The sequence below is a fragment of the Nicotiana attenuata genome, chromosome 1, assembly GCF_001879085.1.
Source record: "Nicotiana attenuata strain UT chromosome 1, NIATTr2, whole genome shotgun sequence".
NCBI lineage: Eukaryota > Viridiplantae > Streptophyta > Magnoliopsida > Solanales > Solanaceae > Nicotiana > Nicotiana attenuata.
In genome coordinates this window covers 99,266,400-99,285,995 of record NC_031989.1, presented here as the reverse complement: position 1 = coordinate 99,285,995, position 19,596 = coordinate 99,266,400, and the positions used below count along the sequence as shown (strand labels likewise).

The window sequence follows — 19,596 nt, the reverse complement described above, 5'->3', positions numbered from 1 at the left end:
CTATGGAGTAGCTTAAATGATATATCAACACAAGTGACAAAGCCTTGGATAATTGGTGGAGATTTCAATGCTATGCTGTATACTCAAGATAGAATGTATGGTGATCCAGTAGCAATGAGTGAAATGGTGGACTTCTCAAACTGTATTCATAATTTGTTCCTAAAAGAACTGGCATGGAAAGGAGAGTACTATACCTGGTCCAACAAACAACAAGGTGATGACAGGATTCTAAGTAGAATTGACAGGGTGTTTGGAAATGATTTATGGATGTCTAACTGGGGGCATGTATGCACTGAATATGATGTACCAATGATATTCTCACCTATGTTGCTGCACATCAAGACCATGAATACTAATACCAAACCTCCTTTTAGATTCTTCAATGTATGGGCAGACCATAAGGAATTTGGAAATATAGTAAAGGCTATATGGAATAAAAGACTTGCAGAAGATAACATGGAGAACATATGGAAGAAGCTTAAAGCTCTGAAGCCTCTGTTCAAGAAACTAAATGATGAAGAATATAAGGGAATAACAAAGAGAATTGAGGATGCAAGGAACGACCTGATTACAGTACAAGAAAGGATACAACAACAACACAGTGACAGCTTGCTAGATCAAGAAAACCAAACTCTCCAACAGCTAGAGAAATGGTCTCTAATTGAAGAGAGTCTTCTGAGGCAAAAAGCAAGAGTCAAATGGATTAAACTGGGGGATGGCAATAACAAGTATTTCTCTGCCATTGTAAAAGAGAGAACCCAAAAACAGATACTGGAGCTTATTACTGAGGATGGAAGAAAGGTGACCAATCAGGCTAGCATCAAAGAAGAGTTCATAAGATTTTATAAGAACCTGATGGGGATTTCTACAAAAACACTACCAGCAATCAATAAGGAAACAATGAAGAATGGGCCTAAACTCAATCATGAACAGCAGACAAGACTGATTGCAGAAGTGACAGAAGCAGAAATATATGAGGGTCTATGTGCTATACAAGAGGATAAAACTCCAGAAGTTGATGGATACAATTCATGTTTCTTCAAGAAAGCACGGCTAATACTACAGCAGGAGATTGTGCAAGCAGTACAGGAGTTCTTTACTACTGGGAAAATGTACAAAGGTATCAACTGCACAGCAATTACCCTGGTTCCTAAAGTGAATATCCCTACCACAGCAAAACAATTCAGGCCTATTGCATGTTGTACTGTCCTCTATAAGATAATATCTAAAATACTAGCAAGCAGGCTGCAAGGAGTTATTTCTAGTGTGATAAATGAAGCTCAGGCTGGATTCATCCCAGGAAGGAAAATATCAGATAACATTATCCTATCTCATGAACTTGTGAAGGCATACACCAGAAGGAATTCTTCCCCAAGGTGTATGATCAAAATTGATCTAACCAAAGCTTATGACTCTGTAGAATGGATATTCTTGGAACAGGTAATGATTGAGTTGGGATTTCCTATTAAGTTCCTCCAATGGGTGCTTACATGTATGAAGACTGTATCCTACTCAATTATCATCAATGGAGAACCTGCTGAACCATTTCCAGCTGCAAAGGGATTGAGACAGGGAGACCCCATGTCTCCTTTCCTCTTTGCAATTGCTATGGAGTACCTGAGTAGAAGCTTGAATGGACTGAGGAAAGAAAAGGAATTCAAATATCACCCAAGGTGTGCTAAGCATGGCATAACTCATCTGAGCTTTGCAGATGATCTGCTATTATTTGCAAGGGGTGACATGACCTCAATAACTCAACTACAACACTGTCTTAATCATTTCTATGCAGCTTTAGGTTTAAAGGCCAATCATGAAAAGAGCTCAATTTTCTTTGGAGGAGTTACTCAGTTGGTAAGTGATGAGATAGTCCTGAAATTTGGTTACTCTAGAGGTACACTGCCAGTTAAATACCTTGGAGTACCCCTAACCACTAAGAAGATGTCCATAGCTCAATGGCAGCCACTTATTGAAAAGATGGTGGCAAGAATCTCTTCATGGACAGCAAAAAAACTCTCATATGCTGGAAGAATTCAATTAGTGCAATCTGTGCTATTTGGTATTCAGGCTTATTGGTCTCAACTGTTTCTAATACCTAGCAAGGTACTGAAGACTATTGAGGCATACTGCAGAAGCTATGTATGGTCAGGAGTTAATACTATCACAAGAAGATCTTTGGTGGCATGGGACAAATTGTGCACACCTAAAAGTGTTGGGGGACTGAACCTAATCAACCTTAAGCTATGGAACAAAGCAGCAGCAGCAAAGAATTACTGGGATCTAGCAAATAAAGAGGACAAGATGTGGATCAAATGGATTCATGCATACTATATAAAAGGGCAACAGATATCTAATATGCCAATACCACAGCAGGCATCCTGGCTAGTTAGAAAAATGATAGAGGCAAGAAGATCAGTGACAACAATTCATATCCAGCAAAAGCAGAATAATAGCATGATCAGATAGTTATATTTGGCTATGATGGGACAATTACCAAAGGTAGAATGGAAGATGTTCATGTATGGAAATGAAGCAAGGGCTAAAGCTAAGTTCACTATGTGGCTATACTTCTATGACAGGATGCTAACTAATCACAGATTGAGTAAATGGGGGATGCAGGTGGACAGGGAATGCAGTCTATGTCAAAAACATGATGAAAACAGAAATCATATCTTCATTGAATGTGAGTATACTAAGAATGTTTGGACAAAGCTACTGAAATGGATGCAAAGGCAACAACTGTGGGCAACATCCTGGGATCAGCACTGGCAATGGGCAGCTAAGAATGCAAGAGGGAAATCAAGTAAAGCAGGAATATTCAGAATGGTATATACAGAAGCACTTCATGAGATATGGAATGAGAGAAACCTTAGGATATTTGAAAAGCAAAGCAAGAAGGCTGAAGACTTAGCTAGGAACATAGCATGCATATGTAATGTTAGAGCAACAAATCAAAATAGGCAGCTTATACAGAATTTTCAGTTTTGATGTAAATATAAGTAGAGAGGAAATGAGTACAGTAGTTACATGTATAGGGGAGAGAGATACATCTCAAAGACAGTAGGCTGAGTAAGTAAGCCAACTGTGGTTTTGTAATGCTTCATTGGTGATTAATGAAAATTCCTAATTACCAAAAAAAAAAAAGAAACAGAGATGAGCTACAAGGCCAAAATCAGATAAAACTAAAATTTACACATTAATAATGAAAAATGAGCAGCATGCTAAATTAACAATTAATAATTACGAATATATCTGTGATTTTCTGCTGAACATGCTGCAACTTAAGTCAAGACTACTTTACGCGGACGTAAAATATAATTAGCATTTAACAATTCAAAAATTAACGAAATCTAATGAGTTTAATATTTGCATTTATTTCTAATTTATTACTTTAAAAATTTCTATCGTGTATCTTATATTACATTAATCATATATGAATTTGAACCTAATATAAACATTAAATTGTAAATTCAATCGCGCTTACATTGAAAATCCATTTCAGCTAGCTCGACTCAATGCCCAAGCGCTTCGCCTCGATTGAGCTCAACTCAGTACCGTAATAAATTGGCAAGACTCCCTCCGTTTCAATTTATGTAAACTTATTTCTTTTTTAGTTCTACTAGAAAAAATGACCTTTTTCCATATTTGAAAATAATTTACCTTTATGCAATGATATACAGCCACACAGAATATATGTGCCTAATTTTACACAAGTTCAAAAGTCTCTATTTTCTCTTAAACTCCGTGCTCAATCAAATAAAACGAAGGAGAATAACTTTCCACAAAGTAGCATAGGAATGTAGGAATTCAACATAAATAATTAAAGTGGGCACAGGCACAGCAGATCAAAGTCCACAGGGAATAAGAGTGAGAGACAACTCAGGAGAGTTGTTACTCAGATTCAACATCATCAAAACTTTCTTTCAAAATGATCAATGAAGTTGCCAAAACTCATCTGTAAGCCATTTTTCACAATACAATGGGCAACTTTCCACTAAGATTCAGAACAGCGTCGAATCTAACACCGCCTCTCACTGGTCACCAGGCAAACTCTTAATAATATCAGAATCACCTGCAATCCAGAAAAGTAAACAGGGAACGCGTAAGAAATCAACAAGACAATATTATATGTAACAGCAACAGGAAATCCACTAAGTGCCCACCTGGGTCAATAATGCTGAGGCAACAGACCCTGAAGTATTTACCACAGGCAGTCCCCAAATCTACGTTGTCTGAAACAAGCAAAAGAACTTAAGCATAAGAACAATAACTCAACTAAGAAACTAAAGCCCACACACTGCTCATCCAATGATCTCCAATCACAATTACAACTTACAATAAGGAGCTCAATGTTCAATTGATTCAAAATAACAACATTTCCATTACGCAGGCGTTTCACAAGTCACAACCGAACATAGTTAATTGATTATCAAGCAAAACTGTAGGAACAACAAACTAAATTTTTTGATTTCTTGAATTCAAGGTAAATCAAAAAGGTTGCACATTCTATACATACAAGGCAAGAGAAACCACACAAACAACCAGATATGCATCTGAGGATAAACTATTCTAGAGGAAGTCTACACCGTGCACCTTAAACTATCTGTTTATTTAATAGTTAGCTCAACAACAAATATGTGCCTTTTCCTCTCAACTCACTACATATAAGCTTGTTTTGCATCCCCAATACTATTTATGCTTACATATCTTTCCATTTAATCAATCACATAATTTTTTATGAAACTAATCAATCACATAATTAAGAGAGTACAATCCTTCGTAACATCATCTTAGATTCACTATTATGAGAACCTTTATTGAACCGACAGTAATCCAAATAAAAAATCTTACTAAACCAGTTAATTCGGACAGAAAACAAATGATACACGCACATACATATATATAAACGAACACAACAGGAAGTGGATCACTTCTTCATTACCATAAGTTGCAATAAATATCAGTAAAAGACCAGGGCACTTTGCATGCATGAGAGATATGTAGATATCTAAAATTATATAAACAAGGATATGGACTCACTTCCGTTGTAGTGATGAACTCCAACCTTTGCCAACATAGCATAGTACTCTATCTCGGACTTCCTGATAGGAGGGCAGTTGTTGGCAATGATAACAAGTTTTGCTGTAATACACAAAGCAAAATGCAGATACCGTAGTTACACTCCAACCAAGATAAATTTCTCTAACAATAGAAATCTACAATCAGGAAGTTTGTGCCCCCTCTTACATAGAAAAACAGCCCCGTTAATCTCCCAAAAGTTGTGTTTTTATATTCACATGTAAAAAAAAGAGATGAATTTTAAATTGCAAAGTTATATTGCCAAGAAAAACATAAATGCTATGATTAAAGTTACTCAACTAATCAAATTAAATAGGCAGAAACAGAGCAAACTGAACACAGAATTCGTGCAACTGAGCCCACCTACATTGGGATTTAAGTGATATATTGATCCATACAAACGCCAAATAGCAATCAACCTCACAAGCCAATTCTTTTTTATTTTACATTCAATAATATATGGCATGTGCTAAAATGAAAGAAATGGATATCTGATTGTCCATTTCAAGATAACACGGCATTTAAATGTTTGGAGCATTATGAGAAGAGGCAAGCGAGTGGCTTTCTGCTCTTCACTCGAAGCTCCAACCTTACAAGCCAATCTATAGTCACAAATTTCATTTTATCCTTGAACATTATACTCGTAAACTTGAAGCATAGTATATCATTATTCATTACTTATTTGTACATTTGCCAGCCCACAAACAAAGTAATATTACCCATGATAACCAAGTAATATTACCCATAATAAATTGCACATCAAATTCATAAATCATCATAATTTGACTATTGTTATTTGGATTGCCAAACTACCAATCAGATCATAATTTGACTATATTTTCTTCCAGTCAACTGACATATCATAATTTCGACTAGTTTTAACTGACTGACAATCTTTAATAGTAGTTGAGTTATAATTTAATTTTTTATTTAATTGGATTATTATTACTCCCTCCGTTCCAGTTTATGTGAATCTATTTCCTTTTTTGGTCCGTTCCAAAAAGAATGACCCCTTTCTTAATTTGGTATCAATTTAGCTTAAACTTACAATTCTACCCTTAATGAGAAGCTTTTGTAACCACACAAATACTCTGGGCCCCTTTTTGACTTGTTTAGGACCACAAATTCCAAAAGTCTTCATTTTTCCTTAAACTCCGTGCCCAGTCAAACAGGTTCACATAAATTGGAACAGAGGAAGTATTATTATTATTATTATTATTATTATTATTATTAAATTTTGGTATTATAACTCAACTACTATAATCTTGGTAATCCTCGTAGTATCTTGATCAAGTTTTACTATTTATTTATTACATAATTCAATAGCAATAATAATTTGTAAGGGAAAAAGATAGGAAGAGTAGTGTTTTGCTTTGTTATAATTTTTTTTCAAAAAAAGGATTAGGGGCATGTGAGAATATAAATTGTAAGTATTTATAACTACGCCCTTCCCATTTTCCAAAGGTCAAATAGATAAGCGTGCGTGCAATGTACTTGGTTCTGAGAATGACACACTGCACGCACATTTATTTATTTATATATATAGCCTTTCAAAAATGGGAAGGGTGTAGTAATAAATACTTACTGTTAATATTATTACCTGCCCCTATTCCTTTTTTTTTTTTTGGAAAAAAAAATTACTATTAATATCTTTTTTCCCTTTTCATTACAAATTATTATTACTATTGAACTACATAATAAGTAAATATTAAAATAGATCAAGATAATACTATAATTTAATAATAATAACAATAATAATAGTATTCTGCAATTGAATGAAAAATTAAATCACAACTCAACTACCATAATATAGAGGAATCATATAGCCTAAACAATTTGGGATTAAAACGTAGATATTATTATATACTCAATTCATAGTGAGTTCAGTACAGACCTTTGGAGCTTCTAATGGTCTTGAGAACGGTTTTGTATCCCAATGTATATTTGCCGCTCTTCATAACCAGAGCCAGCCTATTGTTAATACTCTCATGAGTCTTCTTCTGCAAAATTCACAACAAACAAACTCTCATTCAATATTTGATTTTAACTAATATGCACTATCAATTTTTTTAACAACATCAGAGTAATTTAACCTATTAAAGCAATATACTTACGTGCAGTTTACTTCTAAAATACCTTATACTATATTTTTTTACACCGTCAGTGCATTAAACTCATACAGTATTTACGACAAACAAATAATGTGCATTTTTTATGATCCGATTCGTAAACTAATATTGCTTTTAAAGAAGAGATTCTTACGGTTTTCTTGGCTGCAACCATGGTGGATTCTGGTGTGGAATCGGAGCCGGAGAAAATTAGAAGAAGCAAAATGCGTCGACGGCGGCGAGCAAACCCTGAAATGTGGGGAGAAGTTTACAATATATAACCGGACAAGCTGGTATGTACTCTAGGGTTTGGGTTTTTTGCTGAAGACTGATAAGCCCAAATTCTATAGCTTTCGTTTTCTAAGCCCAAACTGCCATATAAGTGAGTGTAATAGTGTCAGTTTTTGGGGGGGGGGGGGGGGGGGGGTTTGGGGGAGGTGGAGAGACTTTTTCTATGTATACACGATTTTAAATTTATTTACTTGATTTATCTAAAAAAATTATTTATAAAAAATAACTAAAGTTTTTTACAAAGTATATACAAATTCGGTCAAAATTTACAATTTATCTACAACTTAAATGCAATTTTTTTGTACTGAATCCGGTCAAAAGCTATAATTTATATACACTTTGTATACAATTATGTTGTTGTGTACGTATTTTGTATGTCGTTCCTACAATCGACATATAAAATATATACAATTTGTTTATATGTTTATCTTCGAGTTTCAATCTGAAATTTCAACCAAAACCACCTCGAATCTTCACCAAATTCTTCAAACTCTAAATTATATTCCCAATCATTTGCAACAACACCTAATTCAAACAATTAACGATGTAATCAAACTCAATTTTCAAATTGAAAGTTTTGAAACTTTTTAATGGTTGTCAATTGTGTTTAAATTCAAATTTTTATGCTTAGTTTTTATCATTGTTCATATCAGAAGTTTGAAACGAATATTCAGTCCTCGATAGCATAACACATTTGCTCTTTCGTCTTGGGTTCTGCATATTTGTATTAACTGGTGCTCGCAGGGAAAGCCGTTAATTATAAATTATTGAGATCCTTTTTTGAGTGAGATAAGTGGAATGGGAAGGAAGAAGAGGGAGAGAAAATGGGTAAGGTTGGTGTAAAATACATTAATTTGTACATAAATAATAGTAAATTATATACGCTAATATATTACCCCTGTAGAAAGGGTAAAAAAGATTATAATATAGTATAGATAGGTAAATATTTATTTTTCTCTATATTTTCCTTTTACGGAAATATCAATTTTGATGTCTAGATTACTGTTTTATTACGATTCTGATAACAACTACTATTTGATTATGTTTAACCTTCTACTAAGTAAATTAAGATCAAGTGGCGAAGTGAATAAAGATTAAAAAGAAGCAACCTATTTTAAAGGGGGGATGAGTACTACCCCTTTCTCATGCTATCAATTAATCGATTTGAAAATAGCACGGCCATATCGCTTTTCGTTTATTTTTACCACGAAAACATAGTCGCCATAATAAGAAGCAAGCGAAGCAGGAGTCCATTGATGAGAAGGGGGTGGGGAAAGCTTGAACCCAATTCATATGGTAATGAATATGAGCGCAATTGAAATTTCTGGGGAGTTATGCATTTGTGCATTTATAAGACTGGTTATCTAGGAGTAAAGCACAGTTTCAGTGCGGGCCGCGAGAGTGGTACCAAATCGAGGCAAATTCTGAATACTATTTTTTGATTGCAGCTAGGGCGCCGAGTGATGGTAGAATGACCAATCCAATTCCCTCATGCTGGCTTTCTCCAAGGGAAGTTTTGTCCTGTCCGTTAGGACTGGTCTAAATATGTGGGATCGATACATCGGTAGGGAAATTATAGGTTGAAAAAAGTTTTGTATTTAAGTAAGAGACTATGGGAATAAGGATAAAGAAGGCGTAATGGTGTTGCTGAAGTCTCTTAGTGCCATTTATTGAAGATACAGATATTTACCAGGGAATAAAGTCACTATTATACACATCTAGGGTGAGGCTGTTACACCATATATTTTCGTACGTAAAAGTGCGTTGTAAGCAACTTAATGTAGGACCAAAATGGGATCGTCTTTGAAAGTATATAAAGTAAGTTAATCATGTCACCTCGGAGGTTACAAATATTGAAGATCATGAACAACAAGTACAAAGAGGGTTGGAAGGTTCATAAGCTAAAGGAATTGAAGAAAATAATGTTTCGTCGAAAGTCGACAAGTTGGGAATGTTATAACATGTACTTTTGGAGTGAGACTAGGGTGCTTAATATGATAAGGAGGTTATGTTAGTCGTATGATAGTCGTGTGTTATGTTTTGAAGATAAGCGAGTTGTGAAACAAAAGTCGATGAAAGTCATCACAAGTTACGTTCATAAATTTTACTAAAATTTGGGTCAAATATAACTGCGATTTTCTCCCAATATACTTAGAGTAGGGGTTTTCTACCCATAAAATTAAAGATCTATGAGTCTATTTTCTAACACATTAAATCGTATGTCAATACAACATCAGAGTAGAGAGATGTATGTATTTTTGCGGGACTACGCAGACAGCTAGGTGACAAGTAGGTATGTCACCTACTTGCTTAAATGAGAGTCCAAAAATGGGCCAATTCGGGTCGTCCAAATAGACCTTCTAAAGGCGTATTTCATTCATATAATACACTAATAAGAGGGCACAATAACCAGACCTAAACCCCTGCAAACATCCTTCCAAAAATTGCCCACAAACCCTGCTTGATTTTATCTCCTTTTCAAGTTCTAGTTGGAGGTAAAATCTAGAGTTTGAAGAACCAAGATAGGAGCTGAGTTATTCAACAAACAAGGTAAGTTTACTGCTCTTTTTCATCTATTTTCTCTGCTGGAGATGTATGGAAAGGCATTCTATAATTGTAACAACTTACTGGACGGTGATCGAAAGTCATGAGTTCGAGTTATTCACTTGTAGCGGACTGTCTTGTGTTGCTATTGGGTTGCGTGTTTTCCTATAATTTTATGGAGTTTTGAAGGATAAAAGGGTGTGGAGAAATACCACATAAATGCAGGGTGGTGGGCTGGTCATTGTCATAACATTTTCGGGTCGTTTGACACTACTACGACGGTCGTTTTGTGTATAAAGATACTGGGTGTGTGTTGGGCTGGTTTGTAGTATTTTATGGTGTATATAAGGTTTGAAAATAATGTATATATGTTATTATTGTCATGTTCTTGTGTTGTTGGTGCTATATTGAATTTGGAGGAAGTAAGGATTATAGGGGAGATGCTGCCCGTTTTAATACAAAATAAGCTTATCGTTCGTTGTGCGATAGTTGTTCCTTTCGTAACATAGTGATAGTATTATTATTGTTGTTGTCTAAACCTTTCTTCATTTTGTCATGTTCCGATAACTACATGAGTTTGATAACGAGGCATAAAGAGAAGTTCGTATTCCTAAACTTATATACATTATCCTAGTCTCATAAGTTACAGTATTCTCTCTTATCGGGACTTTATATTCAGTTAAGTATTGTCTTTTTCCAGTAAAAAGATCAAAGGGTCTATATATACATACAGTATTACAGTATTTTCACCACCATCGAGCTATAATCGGTGGGCAAGCCCCTATTGGGCAACCTCTGATCAGATGGTAAGTTATATACCGAGTCTGTTGTGGTCGAGCGCCTATGAGCGAGCCCATAATGGCCAAGATATCTAGCCTAGTATGGCCGAGCACCTATGAGCGATCCTACTGCGGCCGAGCAGTTACACGTACCAAGCCTTATAGGGCTTGGCATTTATTTTACTTATTATACTGAGAGAGTTGAGTCAGTATCGGCAAGTAAGTATATCTCGAGATCATCTTTGACTCTCATTTACTTTCAGTTATAATATTATCAGTTCAATTTCAACTTTCAGTTATTTTATTGCCTTACATACTCGGCATATTATTTCTATTCCTGTTAATTGGGCCGAGCTGGCCCGTTCACAACCCGGTTCGACCTGGTTCAGCCCGGGTCAGCCCGATACTATAGCGTTTGGGGGCGGATGAGACGGGTTGGGCGGGGAGCGGGTTTTAGACGAATATATTTTGGTAACCGGTGCACCAGAACTCGCTTAGCCCGGTTACCCGTTAATGAGTTTTTACCGCGCTACAGCCCGCTTTCAGTTACAATGTTTTTTAAAAAAAAAATCTGGACCGTTGCCAATGGTCAAATTAAAAAATGACCGTTGGCCAATGTCCCTTTTTTGTAGAAATGACCATTTCGGCCTAGCCCCTTAAGAAAATAAGCCCCCCACCCCTAATATTTGATAAATTATAATTTTAACCTTTTAAACACTATAAATAGACCCCCTTCTTCTTTATTTTTTTCTCACAATTCACTCTCTTACTACTCTAATTCTCTCTTGATAATATTGATTATTGTTCTTAAATTCTCAATTACTTATTATTTCAAGTTTCATCAAATATTTAGTTTAGCCATTACAAAATTATTTTTTATAAATATCAAGTATTCAAGTGAAGTGTGGTATCAAGTTATCAACTATCAAGTATTGTTTCATCAATTGAAGTTTGATTTTGATTTTTGATATCAAATTTAGTGCGACATCCGGAATCATGGTATACTCGTTCCATCTCTTTCTCTTTCTTGGTGTATATTTTTATTTTATTATTTAGAATAATTTAATTTACTTAATAGATTTATTAAGAGCAGTCAAAAAAGCGTGCACTAGTAGGGGTGGTAGTAGTAAGAGTAAAACTTCTAAAAAATCAAGAGGTGGTGTTGGTTCTTCTAGTAGCTTTAGACATATTTCTGAAAGTTCACCTGAAAATTTAAATGTAGATTATGAGCGACCCAAGAAAATTCAGATGATGATTTATATGACATTCAATCACCTGATAATCTTGAAACACCACCAGCTACACCCGGTAATGCTAGTCAAACTCAAAATATTAGGGGTGGAGGTCATGGTAATACAAGTAGGCCTCCCCTCCCTATTAAGAGGAATGGAAGATTAATAAGTAAGTGTTAGACTTTTATTGAAAGACTAGAAGAAGATAAAGGTTGTGTAAGATGTAAAATTTGTAAGGATGTTTATAAATATGAGACCTGTAAGGGAGGGGGAACGGGTCAACTTCGTAGGCACATGGTAGAGCACCATCCTATTGATTGGAGAATAGAGGAGGAAGATGGGCAACAAAAACTTAACCTGGATACTGGGGGTTAATGGGTAAATACGATATTAAGAAAGATCGGGAAGAATTAGCTAAAATGATTATTTTAGGTTGTTAACCTTTTAGTTTTGCTGCTTCACCGTATCTTGTTACTTATATTCAAAGAATTTATAACCTTTTGTTTAAAGGTATTCCTAGAAGTACTTGTAGAGCTGATATCTTTAGGCTTTTTAGACAATATGAGACATATATACGTTATTTGTTCGCCAGTCTTTCTTGTAGAGTTTCTCTTACTTCTGATATTGGTCGTGCTGTAAATGGAAATGATTATTTGACTGTTACATGCCATTGGACAGATGACAAATTTTGTATGCAAAAACGTATTATTGTTTTCAAATATGATGAAGATCAAAGTCACACTGGTGCATTTATAAGTAATACTATCCATGAAGTTGCTATATTTTATTAAAATTGCATCTACACCCACCATTTTCTAAAATATTTCATGTTAGATGTGCATGTCATATTTATAATTTAATTGTAAAGAATAGCGTTGAATTATTTAGGGATGAGATCACTTTAGTTAGAAGAGATGTTGGTGTAATTCAAGGAAATAATAGAAGTGCTAGATTAAATGCATTTAAGTAAAAATGTGTATAATATGGACTAAAACCAAGACACATACCTGAGGAAATAGTTACTAGGTGGAATTATACTTATTTATTCTTAAGATGTTATTATAAATATAAAATGCCTATAACTGAAGTTGCTAGTTCTCATTGTACCGATCCTAACCGTTTGTTAACATCTAGAACTTGGGATGTCATTGAAGATGTTATAAAAAGTTTACAAAAAAAATTATGTGGCTATACTTGAGTTTTCTGGAGCTTATTATCCTACTATCGCAAATGGTTTAGTTCATATTGCTGAAATTTCTCTTTTACTCCATAATTTGAAGAAGAAAGAAGGATATACCTATGTTGTTGAATCTATGCTAGAAAAATTTCAAAAATATTTCTACCCAATTTCCCGTATTTACCTAATTGGTGCTATTTTAAACGCTTTTATCAAAATGGCCACTTGTCGCCAATTAATCACTGCTTTATATGCTTATATAGATATTGGACCAACAGAAACTCCTCATATTGAAACTTGTATTTCTGATCTATACAAGCATTTACAAACTTTATATAATTATTATGCTAACATTGTTGATGCTCCTTCTGCTTTAGATGCAAATATTCCTTTAAGTTCAGTTTCAACATCTGGGATAGGTGCTTTGGATGATAACGATGGTGTTGGAGATTATTTGATTTGGTCTACACTAGGAGAGCATCAACAAACTAGTAGCAAGAATATTGATGAACTCCAATTCTACTTGTAAAAGTCACCAGAGCCCCGCGAAATTTCTACCGCTGGTTTGGTGGAGAAGCAACTCAAATCAATTTCCTATTCTTACGGCCATGGATCGAGACATGCGAAATGTGCTGATTTCAACAGTCGCATCAGAGAGCGCATTTAGCCAAGCAAGGCAACAACTAAGAGATATCCGTCATTCATTAGGCAACAACGCTTTGAAAGTCTAGTGTGCTTCAGAGATTGGATAAGATCAGAACGGGGAATCTAGGGCGTGACGAGGTAGACGAAGCGGAGGACCAAGAAGTGGAGATATAATGGTTTATGGTTCCGAATCAACCAATGCCAGAAATCAAGAACCTCATATTGACATGGATGAACTTACAAAAATGATGCAAAACATGTGATGTATTATTTCTTATTTTTTATAAGTGTTGTAAACTTTTAATTTGCAAGTTCAAAAATAAAAAATAAAAAAAGAACTTGCAAATTAATTTGAAGTTGTTTACCTTGAAAATGGTAACTACAATTATATTTGATAATTGTGGTTCTAAAAATACGTGATTTATCTCAATACTAGTTGTTAGGCAAAAGATGTTAAGTGTGAGTAAAGAAAATAAGAAATGCAAACCAATAGGGCCACAGGACAGGGCCTCAAGCTGGCTAGAGCCGGGCCTCAAAGTCTAGACGGACCGATAGCAGTGTATAGTTGATGAGGGATCGATGATAATCGGGGCCTTAAAGGTGGCCTTTCGTGGTTAATGTTGAGTAATAAATGAAGAACAACAATGAATAATGAATGAACAATGAAAGAATAAGCAATAAATGTGAAGAACAATAGTGTTAGTAAAGAGAGCAGAGAATGTTGTATTGTATTCAATGTGTTGTATGATAATCCGAATCCTTACAAGATGACAAGGGTCCCCTTTATATATGAGGGGAATCTCAATATAGTACATGTATAATAATGACGAAGAAAAGCTACTAGTACAGTTATACAACGGTTTAGTACGGATTTGTACTATTATTGCAGACCTAGTTATTTTCTAGCCACGTGTATTTGGGAATTTTCCCGCCTTTCCATGACGATCATCGATTTTACTGCTCTGAGGTCGACCATGGTGATCTTTCGATGCGCTCCCTCGAGGGACATACCTCGGGGTCGCACCTCACACTCTGCTTTGGGCTTCTTCGAGGTTAGGCGTAGAGCGACATAGTAGCCCCGAAGTCGAACTCCCCAATTTTGGCCATATATAGATAGTCCCCGTGTTTTTTAGAATGAAAAGATAAGAAACAATCTTGATCTTGACCTCCTCGAACCTCTCGTGATGACGTCATGCTCGTGACGTAAGCGTTCCAAGTGACTGAAAACATCCCATCAGTTCGTCTCCCTAGAAACATTGATTATACCGTCGGTTCATTTTTTCAAAAGGCATTAATTGCGCCGTCGATCCGTTTCCCCAAAAGCATTGGTTGCGCCGTTGATACGTTTCCCCAAAGGCATTGATTGCGCCACCAATTACGTTACTGTCCCTCTATAAATGGGGGGTTGCCTAAGCCAAGAGTTCACTCAATTCTTTCTTCAACAACCTTTGGCCATTTCCCTTCTCTACATCCTCCTCCAAACTCCTAATTTTATGGTTCAAACCCGTGACCATAAGGTCATACGGCAGTAACTTTGTCAATTATACCATGGCTCTTTTTCAAAGCTTTTCCTTACTGAGTGGGATTATGTTGAGTTGTTGTTGTTGTTGTTGGCTCGAAATAATGAGGGAAGTGCCTCAAATTCTTCCCTTATCGGAAGATATGTGGACCGTAAACCGTTGCTCATCTCCCTTAACTTCAACCTTGTTAGAAACTAAGCATCCACCAGACTGTATAGAGAACCGGATTCTCTATGAGTTTCCACTGAACACACTATAAACCAAATTGTATAGCGATCTGGTCCTATATCAGTTCCCACAGTGCTAACTACTGAACCAGTATGTAAATGAGACACAGGATAAGTTCCCACTGTATAGAGAACCAGATTCTCTATAAGTTCTCACTGTAAGCAACTGACTGTAAAACCAACCAGTACATGGAATCAGGTTCTCTAATTGTTCTCGCAGTAGCTCGGCAGTAAGTAAAGAACACAGAGGATTTTTACGTGGAAAAATCCCAACTCATGGGGACAAAAATCACGACCTACACTTGTAGGCTTTCAACTTCACTAACTTGTAAACCCCTATTACAAGCCACTTTATAATGACTCTATTACAAAGGATTCAACTCAACTAACTTGTGGTACTCTCACCACAAGCAACTTTGTGACTCTCTAGTTACAAAGACTTTGACTAACTTGTGATACTCTTACCACAAGCCACTTTGTAATAACTCTATTACAAATACTTCAATCACTCTAACTTGTAATAACACTATTACAAGGCACTTTATAACTCTCTACTTACAAAGACTTTAACTTATGACTAAACCTAGTCACAACATAAACTGGAGAGTTTACGGTTGGGTTTCCTAAAAACAGCTTCTAAAAAGAAAGATAGGAGTTACAATGAAGAACAAATAACAAAGACTCAACAAACCTAAGGACTTAGATATCTTCAATCTTGGATCCGGTCCTTGAGGTTGAAACAACTTTGTTCTTGAGAGAGGTTGTTCTTGCACTTGAGAGAATTTTCGTTTATGATTTTGCAAGTCTTGGAGAGGATGCCTTGTGTCTTGCACCAGGTTTATATTACAAAAGACATCACCTTAGTGATGTAAAATCTTGGTTAGTACATGCCTCTTCTCAATAGGAAGTGACTGTTGCACTGTCTGCTGAACTGTTGCGTGTATAGTTGCAGGCAATCACTTTCTGCAGTTGCTTTCCAATTGTACTGTTGACTTATACTTCTGCCAGGGGAACACCAATGTATCAGGTCCCTAATCTAGTTCCTGTGAATCTAAAGCACACTGCCCAGATTATCTTGAGTCGATTAACTTGAATGATTGTACCAGGCATGCTTCAGGTCCTTTATCTGGTTCTCTCATGAAGTAGGTTGTTTTACCTTCCTTGATGGTATTTATACGCATGTGACATCATTTATAATGATGTAAGCAAGGTATTTAAAAATCCTTCCATAGAAAGTTGACTGTTGTACTGTTCTTGTGCACTAGCGTGTGCAGGCAGCAACTTTCCTGCTGGAGAGTTGACTTCATACAGTCTCCTCGAGAACTGGTAGGGACCTGTTCCTTCCACTTTGATGAGTTGAGTTATATCCATGCTGCAACTTTGTGATCTCAAGGTCTTGTAAATGAGTAACAAGTTCCTTATCTGGTTATGGATGGTAAGTTTGTTAGATCATCAAAACATAAAGTAAAGTACTTATGCCCAGGGTACTTGTAACCTATCAAACCTGGTGTGGCGCCTCATTCCTTTTGCTTTCCATGGAGTGAGGTGGCATTATCCACTAACTTTTTCATCCCACACCGGTGCAATATCTCAAGAAGTGGATTCACAATAGTAGTGCTGACGAGACCGTACTCGCCAAATTTTTCACCAAGCCACAATTTTCCTTGCTTGTTAAAAGCTTTTTCGCTTTGATAGGCTATATCCTATCTTTCATCTATTGCTGCTTCGGAGGAGATTCTCGGAGATATTGCTCTGAAGATCGAAATGGGGTCCCCGAGGAAACGGTTGTCGCAGATGTCGCTCCCGAGGATATACCCTCGAAAGTTGATTAGGCTTTTTAGCTGTTATTGTTTGCTTCTTTGTTTCTGTGTAAGGACCCTTCGTGGGCTTTTGTAATCGTCTTTTATTAATATAAAAGTTTCTTCGATTTGCCTTCGACTTGTGCTGTACTTCCGTTTTGCGTTCGATCGGTCTGAATACCGGACACGGATATAGTGATCCCTTTGGCTCTCGATTGGTTAATATGATATTCCTTGAAACTTTTTGTCATCTCTCGGACTAAGTCTGGATTGATCTGATACAAACTTAGCTCCCCGGGACTTCTGAGTTCGAATTGAGTGAGAGCAGGGTCTCGATTTTCTTTGAAATAAAGCTTAGCCTTTTTAGGCCTCACTGCTAGTCATTGAGTGAGAGTTTGCTTGAATTCGGGTGGCCTCTAACAGAGCAAAAATTTGCTTTGAACTTAAAATGAAGATAGCCCTAAGGCGTTAAGATAGTCCCTGAGCGAGGATACACTCGAACTAGGATACACTCGAACTCGGGTGGTCCTTGGGCTAAAATAATAGAAAGAGCGTTTAAATTGAACTTGAGGTGAAGATAGCCTTGAGGCTTTATTAATAGTCCCCAGCGAGGACTAGCTCGAACTTAGGTATCGTTTGGGCTAAATAGTCGGGCGAGCATTTGCTCGAACTCGAAGTAAAGATAGCCCTGAGGCTTTATGAATAGTCCCCGAGTGAGAACTGGCTCGAACTCGGGTAGCCCTTGGGCTTCATAGTCGAGCGAGCATTTGCTCGAACTTGAAGTAGAGATAGCCCTGAGGCTTTATGTCCTTGAGTGAGAACTGGCTCGAACTCGGGTAGCCCTAGGGCTTAATAGTCGAGCGAGTGTTTGCCCGAACTCGAAAGAGATAACCCTGAGGCTTTATGAATAGCCCCTGTGTGAGAACTGGCTCGAACTCGGGTAGCCCTTGGGCTTAATAGTCGAGTGAGCGTTTTCCCGAACTCGAAGTAGAGATAGCCCTGAGGCTTTATGAATAGTCCCCGAGTGAGAACTGACTCGAACTCGAGTAGCCCTTGGGCTTAATAGTCGAGCGAGCATTTGCCCGAACTCGAAATAGAGATAGCCTTGAGGCTTTATGAATAGTCCCCGAGTTAGAACTGGCTCGAACTCGGGTAGCCCTTAGGATTAATAGTCGAGCGAGCGTTTACTCGAACTCGAAGTAGAGATAGCCCTAAGGTTTTATATATAGTCCCCGAATGAGAACTGGCTCGAACTCGGGTAGCCCTCGGGCTTAAAATAATCGAGAGAATGCTTGCTCGATCTCGACTCGTAGATTGTTTTTTATTAATTTCCGACAATCTGGTTCCCGATGCCTGGGTCCTGATGTCAACATCATGACATAAGCAGTTGAAGAGACTGAAGGATTAGGGGTGTTCAAAACTGATCCAAAACCGAACCGAAACCGAAGCTTAATGGCTTATTGGTATCGGGTTAATGGTTTAACGGACGGGGAACGGATTGAATTTTTTTTATTAACGGCTTATCGGTTTGGGGGCGGATTATTCGATTTTTTTAACGGATAATCTGTTAACCCGTTAAGAATATATATATATATATATATATATATATATATATATATATATATATATATATATATATATATATATATAATTTATTTTTATCCATATATATATTAAATATCAAAAACCATTCTACTTCCCAAGATTGCACTGTTGAAGAGCCATGCGGAGATTGCACTGTTGAAGAACTTGAAGAATGACAACATCATAGTACTATATCATGTCAGGAAAGACAATGAACATAACATCCTCAATTTCATAACTGAGGAATGTGCCTCTGGTAATTTTAGAGGTTATAGGAAGAAGCATCGTCATGTTTCGCTTAAGGTATTGAAGAAGTGGTCTAGGCAAATACTGCAGGGCTTGGATTATCTACACACTCATGACCCTTGTGTTATTCATAGAGATCTTAATTGCAGTAACATCTTTATCAATGGCAATGTTGGAAAGGTAATGAATCAACTCATTCAGTTTATCTTCAGTTAATGTAGCCTATAATGTACAATGCGTTCTGATTTTTTCACTCTCCAACACATGACACACTACATCATTCTTATGTAGGCGTTAACAGACATGTATGTCTGGACTCAATGTGTAATTTCGATTTTTGAATTTGTATGCTAGGTTGTTATCAAACA

General features: G+C 36.5%; 2 protein-coding genes across 2 annotated transcripts; one reads left to right on the top strand and one right to left on the bottom strand.

Annotated features, from left to right (window-relative positions):
* Positions 2,479-2,985, top strand: LOC109238868. Its single transcript, XM_019405350.1, has one exon. The coding sequence runs from the start codon at positions 2,479-2,481 to the stop codon at positions 2,983-2,985; it is 507 nt and encodes a 168-aa protein (XP_019260895.1).
* LOC109230975 (60S ribosomal protein L30-like) lies at positions 3,749-7,537 on the bottom strand. The gene is made up of 5 exons (XM_019396489.1): positions 7,339-7,537; positions 6,971-7,076; positions 5,038-5,139; positions 4,161-4,229; positions 3,749-4,069 (listed from the first exon to the last, which is right to left on the bottom strand). Exons 1-5 carry the CDS (start codon positions 7,357-7,359, stop codon positions 4,029-4,031), a joined length of 339 nt encoding a protein of 112 aa, XP_019252034.1. The 5' UTR covers positions 7,360-7,537; the 3' UTR covers positions 3,749-4,028.

Excerpts from the sequence above, each read along its gene's own strand:
- LOC109230975 (XM_019396489.1), bottom strand. The coding sequence starts at position 7,359 with ATGGTTGCAGCCAAGAAAACC. Across the intron at positions 5,140-6,970 it reads GACCATTAGAAGCTCCAAAG|CAAAACTTGTTATCATTGCC; the intron begins GTCTGTACTGAA and ends TGTGTATTACAG. Across the intron at positions 4,070-4,160 it reads CCTCAGCATTATTGACCCAG|GTGATTCTGATATTATTAAG; the intron begins GTGGGCACTTAG and ends TCTGGATTGCAG.
- LOC109238868 (XM_019405350.1), top strand. The coding sequence starts at position 2,479 with ATGGGACAATTACCAAAGGTAGAATGGAAGATGTTCATGTATGGAAAT.